This window comes from Gasterosteus aculeatus, chromosome 7 (genome assembly GCF_964276395.1).
Source record: "Gasterosteus aculeatus chromosome 7, fGasAcu3.hap1.1, whole genome shotgun sequence".
Lineage (NCBI taxonomy): Eukaryota > Metazoa > Chordata > Actinopteri > Perciformes > Gasterosteidae > Gasterosteus > Gasterosteus aculeatus.
The window spans coordinates 3,127,553-3,136,004 of NC_135694.1; the positions used below are offsets into that span (position 1 = coordinate 3,127,553).

Sequence of the window (8,452 nt, forward strand, 5' to 3'; positions counted from 1 at the left end):
TTGGTTTATATAACTGCATATATCACTATCACAATTTGGTCAATTTTTGGATGTGTCTAGTTCAGAATAGATATAATTGCATATTTACTCAGATGACATTAGCACAGAGGATAATGTAATAATGATAATAATGATCCAGAATGTAAGCCAAAAATACAATAATGTTTTGTGGATTACTACAATAATGAAGCAAACGTTAGACTATGACTATGCACCATTACATGAAAGGAAACATGCTACGAACAAAGCTAAGAGGCACTAATATTCAAATAATACAAAGATATGACATACATTGATACAAAATAATACATTTATGTAATATTTATGAAAATTTAGAAATTATAATGCTTGAACATTGTTATTCAGAATAGTTCATATAATTTCATGTTTTTCCCCTGATAATCAAGACAATAATCAATTAAATAAAATATAAATCAATAATAAAAAAACAATCATGAAACAAATAAGTAATAAAACATGAATCATTTAAATAAATATTACAGAGAAAAATAAAAATGTATTTTCTGAATTTGACAAAATTACCTTTTGTACAAGCAGGTCAAATTGAATGAGCCAAAGCATAAATACAATATTTATAAAACCTCTAAAACGATATGAAAAAATGTTCAGAAACCCGGGATTTAAAAGAAACACGGTAACAGAACCGCGGCGCGCCATTGGCCAGCTATCACCCCGCCCCCTTTCTCCCTCCCGCCCCCCTTTCTCTCTCTCTCTCTCTCTCTCTCTCTCTCTCTCTGTGAAGAGGCGTCACTCGTCGGTTCCTCTTCATTGTGCGACCGACTACCTAGAGAGAAATTTCCGCTTCCTGCACCAACAGGCCCCCTTTCCTCACTCACCTCCCCCCCTCCCCCCTCTCCCCCGCAGCCGTCGGGCTCACGCGCGCACACACGCAGACGCACGCGGGGCTTTCGCGCCTGCTTTTCGGGTTCGAAGCGCAATGTTTTCAGCATCGGGCGGCGAGTAGCACGGAGCGGACCAACTTCCCGTCGCGTTTCTACGCGTTTGCGCCAGCAGGAGCCGGAGGGGGGAGGACGAGGAGGAGGAGGCGAGGCAACGACGGGAGGAAGAAAGGAAGGAAGGAAGGACGACTTTTAAAAGGGACAACACGCGGACGCGGAAGGCTGCCACGCGCGTTCCTCCCCTCGGCTGCGACCTAAAGCCCTTCCCCAGCCTCCGGCATGTCGGAGCGCGGAGGAGGGCTCCCCCGGACCGGGGGCGTCCCGTCGCCGCACATGCAGCCCTGCAAGCCGGTCAGCATCACCTCCAACCGGCCGGTCCACATGAACCTGTACGCCACCTGGGAGGTGGACCGCTCCTCGCCCAGCTGTGTGCCGAGGTATGCGCGCGCGCGGTGCATGACTTCTCATTTTTGTGTGTGTGTGTGTGTGGGGGGGGTGGATGCCTCCACAATGGGTGGAGAGGGAAAGGACCACTGTAGCTTCCCTTTCGGGCCCTCGGGGACCCCCGATGGACGACTACCACTTCACCCGAATGGTCCTCCAGCACAAACGGTCACGATGCAGCTGTAACATCTGGCGCTGCGATGTATGTTGGTTCTGCAGAAGAAAAGGGGGGGTGGGGGGGGGGTGTGGCGATGAGGGGGGAGGGGGGGTGATATCATTCGCCCTTGATCAAATGTTCCCAGGAGCCTTCACTGAAAGCTGTTGCGCGCGTTCGTGCGGCAAGGTCAGGGCGCCTGTGACCTGTGAGGTCGTGAGTTAGACTCAAGGTCAAGGGTTAACACCCCCCCCCCCCTTCGCCCCATACCGGCCGCCCGTGTGAGCGCCAATGATAGAGATTTACTCCCTACAAACATTGCACTTTTCACCTGTTACACGCCGGCGTGTAAATCTGCACGCAAGCGTCCAGATGTTTACTGCAAACAGTCCGTGGGATGAAAGCGTGCTGGTTAAAAGCTTCGCACACAGCTGGCGTTTTTTTAATGCTGCTTTCCAACCCCCCCCCCCCCCGGGGGCTTTGCTGGGCAAGAAGCAAAGCCTCCAGGGGATGTTTCGCCCGCCTCTCCGTGCGTTTGGCAATAAGCCGGCGAATAAACGGCGACGGTGCTGCGTCCGTAGTTTGGAACAGATGGCGTGAAAAAGCGTCCGCTGTTCGCCAGCGGCGTCGTTCCAGCGGTTCCTTTCAGCCGGCGTCGCGGTCCGCCGAGTGCATTTACGCTTTTACCGTTGCAGCGACTTCGCGGAGCCAGAAAAAAAAAAAAATCTGTGATTTGGAGGAGAAGCGCCGTCATCTCCGCTTGAACGTCTGCGGGGACGTTTGCGACTAATCCGAGTCTCCCGCGTCCTCCCGAAGCTCCGCTTAAGGCCCGGCGATGCTTCGCATGAGCCTGTTGCTCAACGTGTGTCGCTGCAGGAAGCATCTGACCCCCCCTCCCTTTCTACCAGATGTGTTGTTGCTTTAACCTCTTCCTGTCTGCACAAAACTCCACTAGGTGGGTGAACCAACGAGCCCCCAGCTGCCCTAATGTGGGGCCAATACCAAACACTTCCTGTTTTTTCATTTTTTTTTTTTGGTCTCGTTGGTGACGGGAAACATTCGAGAGCGAGAGATGACAATCGGCGCGCGAGCCGCACGCTGCAGCCGAGTTTGAGTTTCAGCCACCAGGAAGCCAGAAATATCTGTTTTTAAAGAAGCTCCAGAGGAAGCAGGTCAGACGAGGCCCGGCGCCGTCATCGTAAACCATCGCGTGCTACCTCCCCCCCCCCCCCCCCCCCCGCCCCTGAGGTCGTGACCTCCCTCCCTCCCGCCTACGAGGGAGCGGTAAATCACGTCGGCGGCTGAAAACTGGCCTCCGGTCCAGCGGGCCTCTGCTTAACCGAGGGAAAGGCTTCACCACTGCGTCTCCCGGAGGACGTCTCCCGGAGGACGTCTCCCGGAGGACGTCTCCCGGAGGACGTCGCCCGGCTGCGATCGCTCAAGACGATCACGAGACAAACGATCGGGAACCGCAATCCGAGAGGCCGGGACCTTCCAAAGCGCTTCCCTTTTAGCTGTTTGTAATCCATCACATGTAAAGTAAATAAGGGAACGCAGCGGGGCTTTAAAAATAAATGCTCCACGGCAACAAACGCCGCACGTGTCCTGAATTATGCATCGTGCGTGTTATGTTTTCGACCCGTTTTGCGCCGCAACACAATAGTGGGACGACGCTCGTTACTCGCGTGTCAGCATTACATTACCCCCCCCCCCCTCAAAGGAAAACCCAGCTGCTGGACTCACAAGTGGAAAGAAATTGAGACACACACACACACACACACACACGCACACACACGGTGGTCATTAAGAGCCTCGCACACGCGATTGTCCGTGAGGTCTGAAGTTTCCTCCGTGTCTTGTTTACTGATAACGGGCGTCCGGGCCTCGGGCCTCGGGGGGGGGGGGGGGGGGGGGAGAGAAAGACGCGCGTGGCTCTTAACGATCTGTTTATCCAGCGGCTTTGGAAAGATTTCCAACGAGCGTGTTCATGTTTTCATGAATGCGATTGAAAGAATTGATTAAAAGGAAGCTGCAGCTTCACAAAGCCGCCAACCCACTCAAACCCGTTTCCCCCTCCCCGCGGTAGAGCGCTCTTTTATCGTGGACACCTCGCTCTCTCGGGGGGTCGCAGGTTTCGGTTGGGAGGCTGGAAAATGAGCCCAAGGGGCCTCGGCTGGTGTCGGACTCTAAAGCCCTTTTTTATTGGCTTTATTATTTGAGCTGTCCGGTGGGTGGAATCCTGCAGGTCACCGTTTGAGGCCCTTTCCGTGACCGATGTGCAACGGTGTCCAGTTAGTGTAAAGCAACAGCTGGATGATATCATGACCAAGCGCTTTTCCCACGCGTAATCTCCTTTGCAGCTCGTTGCTAAGCCGGATTCCTGGACGGGAGAAAAATGCAGGTTTTTCCACCCTGTGCATGTCGGGCGGGCGGGTGGGGGGGGGGTGGTGTTCATATTGTGCACATGTCTACACACACACACACGTTGACTCGCAACACGCCCAGCTAAACCGCGTTGGGGTGTAAGCGACCCGACACCGGCTTCACCTCTGTGCTGCTTCTGTATCGCCGCGTAGTCCGATGCAAGTCTGTAATCCCCTCGAGCTCAGGTTACACACACACACACACACACACACACACACACACTCACCGTCTCCCGGGCGACCGCAACACAAGCTCGTCACGCGCTGAGACGGGCCCCGGCGCTGCGCCCGCCAGGGTCGTTTCCCGTCAGCCCTTCGACTGTTGGGGGTCACTGGGCGGATGACGTCGTTCACGTATGACGCAATTGTGCGATTTCTGAATCGTGCTGTTCTACCGGATTGTTGTGTAGCTGATCACTTGGTGCTTCATCGTTAATCCAACTGTCTGATCCAGCTTTCTGTGGCCTTTTGGGCCGCGGCTTGGCCGCCGGTTTCCGAGCGTGACTCTTTGCAACGACCAGCTCGGAAACGGAGGCACCGATTGGCCGATAGCCAGGAAGTGAATTCGATCCTCCATTCAGATGGCGGTTTCCTCTCCTTGGGTAGCGCGGGGCGGCGAGCTCCGATGGCGTCGCGTCCATTACGGCCCGAGCTGGCCCGGATCAGGCCGGTGCTCTGCTCTTTAATCTGTAATCGCTCCGACAAAGGGGCCGCCATATTATGTGTGTGTGTGTGTGTGTGTGTGTGTGTGTGTGTGTGTGTGTGTGTGTGTGAGAGACCACCAAGAGTCCTCCCGTATGTGCGAGACATTTATTGTCATTGTCAGCTCGCACATATTTAATGAACACACTCTTATTCTCAGCACATGCCTTTTTCTCGTGTCACACACACACGCACACGCTGGTCACATGCTCGGGCCTGCAGGGGGAGGGGGGGGGGGGCAGATAGCGGCCCTGTGCTCGAGGTAAACAAGTGCAAACCAGCAGAAACACGATTAGCGAACTTGCCGAACACAACGCTGACGTGCACGTGGTGTTCCTCCTCCTCCTCCTCCTCCTCCTCCTTGTTTTTTGGCTCTTGAACTCTGCAACACTCGAACAAAACGAACCTCATTTTGTCTGGCACATGCTCTTTTGTTGTTGTCCACATGCGAGATAGACAGTGTTTGCTAAACGTGTGTGTTGACAGACGGCAGCAGGCCTGTGTCCTGTGGCTTTGGGAAGTAGAGCAAGACGGAGAGAGAAAGAGGTCGGCACAGATTGGACTATAAGAGGCCACTTTCATTCCTTCTTTTTAACCCTGGAGACGCCTGCGCCTCTTTTGTGTCGATTGAATACATGTATTATTAGCATTGTGCAGACTAAAATATGTTAGTTAGAACAGCTTTAAATATTGCATCGTGGTGCAGTCGGCTCGGTCGGCCCATTGAACCGGCTCCCGTTCATCTCTGCTCGTCGTGTCCCGGCGGCGCTCCTCCCCGTCACCTCCCGCCGCTCCCCGACGGAGGTGGTGTGTTGTTGTTGTTGCTGCGTTTTCACACCTTCAGGGCCCCGACTCGCAGCCGTCTGTGCGCGTCCGTGTGTGTTTACCATTGTCGTGTTTTGCAGCACTTGTGACATTGTCTCCGTCCTCTTGCACCTTGGAAACTGTGCGCGTGTGTGTGTGTGTGTGTGTGTGTGTGTGTGTGTGCGTGTGCGCTCGCTCTGTATGCTGCCTTTCATGGTGTGATTCTTATTGCAGCTGCTTTGTGCCCTGCTTATGTGTGTGTCTGTGTGTGTGTGTATCTGCGCACTTGCTGGTCTCATCTTGACAGCATTCTTTGCCGCACATTAAATCAAATAGTGTGTGTCTGTGTGAGTGTGTGTGTGTTGGAGTGAGCGGCTCCTCTTGTATTTCTGCCTGCCTTTATTACTGTAGAGTGCAAATGGCCTCGCCAACCCTGGCGACTTGCATCAAACATCGCTCCTATGTGTATGTGTATGTGTGTGTGTGTGTGTGTGTGTGTGTGTGTGTGTGTCCATGGTTTCTTGCCTCGGGCGAAGTGTCGGCTCTCGTCAGCCCGGTTGACTGTAGCTCGCTTACAGAGGCACAGAAACCAGAGGAGGGGGGGGGCGGCGGCGGCGGCGATCTAGCTTCAAAAGACCCAAAAGAGGACACGATGAACCTCGCCCCACATCTCCGATCTTGTCGTCGGGTACAAAGCGGCCCCTGATTTCCGTGTTGTCGTTGTTGTTGTGCAGACGATCTCTATTGATCGCCGATCGGTCGCCGGCGGAGTGTGGCTTAGCGGTTGCCTCTCCACGGCTCTCAACATGGCCGCCGTTGCAGGCAGCCATCGCTCCTTTGACGGTTCCCATTCTTCTAACAAAACACTCTGAACATACTTCACAACAACTGCGTTTCAGGCGGCGTTCTGGCGAGGTGGGGGCCCTTAGGCAGCCGCTTGAAGCCGCTTTATTGGGCCGTAGAGCTTCCCTGTGAGACGGAGGCCCGTGACCTTTCACCCTCTCAACGCTTTGCTTCCGTTTGGTATTTGGGTTTAGTCAGTTTGAATCCCGGGGGGGGAGTTTCTGCTTTGCTCGAGTCACGAGGCGGCTGCTTCCTCTGATCCGAACCAGCGCTCTGATCATTGTTATTATTATTTTGACTTCTTTTGTCTTGTGTTCATGTACTATGGAGCCCTCGTCCTCACGGGGGCCCCTAAAGACGTTGTGTAACGATTAAATGTCATATTGAAGGATTCACGCAAACTCATCCTCCTTTTTAAACCTTTTCCTTTTCACAAAGGGCGTTGTCTAATAAACTGAAGCGGGTCTTCTTGTTCTCTCGCAGCGTTGAACTGACAATATGTGCCAGTGTTGTGCGCGCTCACGGTGTTTTTGTCAGATACGTATCGTCAGTATCGCAACATCAACAACAGAACAAAGTGCCCACACACACACACACACACACACACACGCCGACACGCAGTCACAAATAGCTGCTGTGGAGCGAGTTGGGCCACGACTCTGGTCTCGATGAGCAATGGCTGCACACACACACACACACACACACACACATTTTGAGGAAGCACTTGTTCCTCGCTTTCAGGTTTAAAAAGCCCCTTTTCTGAAACGCGTTACCTGTAACCTACTTGTGCCAACGTGCACTCACCCACTCTGTGACCGCTGCTCCCACACACACGCACGCGCACACACACACACACACACACGTAATGATGTGCTTATTCATCAATGCAAACATGCATGCGTGGGAGATGATCGCATCACGGGGAGACGTGGTAGAGGGGGAGCTGTGTGTGTCTGTGTGTGTGTGTGTGTGTGTGTGTGTGGGCGCCGGCCAAATGTCAGTGTTGTTATTCATTCGAGGAGGTGGTGATGCTGTTCGATCAGTCCTCGTCATTTCCCGCCGCGATCAATGCCGGCATTGAGGATGAAGAGTGAGTCTTCCTCCCTGGGTCTTCTCCTTCTCTTTTACTTTGAAACCATGAACCATGATTCTGAGCTGTCGCTGTCGGGATGTGACGCTCCGATCAATAACCGCCCTTTATGGGACATTGGTAGTAATATCAATACCTGTGATACCGACTGTGGATCCATACGCACGCCGATGATGGTTCAGGGTCCGTCTCAAAGCACCATTGATCAGCCACGATTAGCTTCCCGCGTGTGTGTAAAGACGCCGTTTAGCGCCCTGGGACACCTTTCGTCCTGAGACGCGTGGCGAGGAGGAGGATGATGATGACGACGACGATGAAGTCAGGCTTGATTTGCTCTACCTCGAATGTTAAGTGGTATTTGAGTGGGATGTTTGACATCAGTTTATTAATACGTCTACCCACAATGCAACTGGACTGGCGACGGCGTGTCCTGCTGGTCGCAGGTGATGTCGACACGGGCCTGCTTGCAGCAAGGGGCGGAGCTACAGAGGCTCTTCATTAACGCCCACTTTTAAACATTCCGAATAACTCCTCGGCCATAACAGACACACACACACACACACACACACACACACACACACACACTCGTCCGTGCATCCGCACAACCACAGACTGTTGATGCATGAGGGACTTTTCGTCTTCGTCTTCATCTTACTGGAGCTGCGCCACAGAGGAAGCCGCCGCCTCGCTGGAGTCTGAGTGGCGATGTGACCGGCATGCTGATCCCGTGTGGGAGCAGAGGGACACACACACACACACACACACACACACACACACACACACACACACACACACACACACACACACACACACACACACACACACACACACACACACACACACACACACACACACTCTGCCTCTTTGCTTCAACCCCGGTCTCCAAACTAAACACAATTGCATCTCCCCGATGATTGATGCCCTCCCTCCCCCGCGTTAAGCCCCGCCCTGTCCGGCGGCTCATTGGCTGCAACAGAGCTGTCGGCGGGTCCTGGATGAGGAGCAGAGCGGGCTGCAAAGCTTTGTGACTCACTCTCCCGGGGGGGGGGGGGGGCTCAGGTGATCCGAAGCC

General features: G+C 53.5%; 1 protein-coding gene across 2 annotated transcripts in view; it reads left to right on the plus strand.

Annotated features, from left to right (window-relative positions):
* The first annotated feature begins 745 nt into the window (after positions 1-745).
* Positions 746-8,452, plus strand: part of pacs1b (phosphofurin acidic cluster sorting protein 1b) — a 22,099-nt gene continuing 14,392 nt past the window's right edge. The window contains exon 1 of one of the 2 annotated variants that reach the window (XM_078105544.1): positions 746-1,357. In XM_078105544.1, coding sequence (XP_077961670.1) covers positions 1,200-1,357 — 158 coding nt within the window. In that variant the 5' untranslated portion in view covers positions 746-1,199. The remainder of the gene's footprint in view (positions 1,358-8,452) is intronic. The other variant, XM_078105545.1, reaches the window with a different exon arrangement.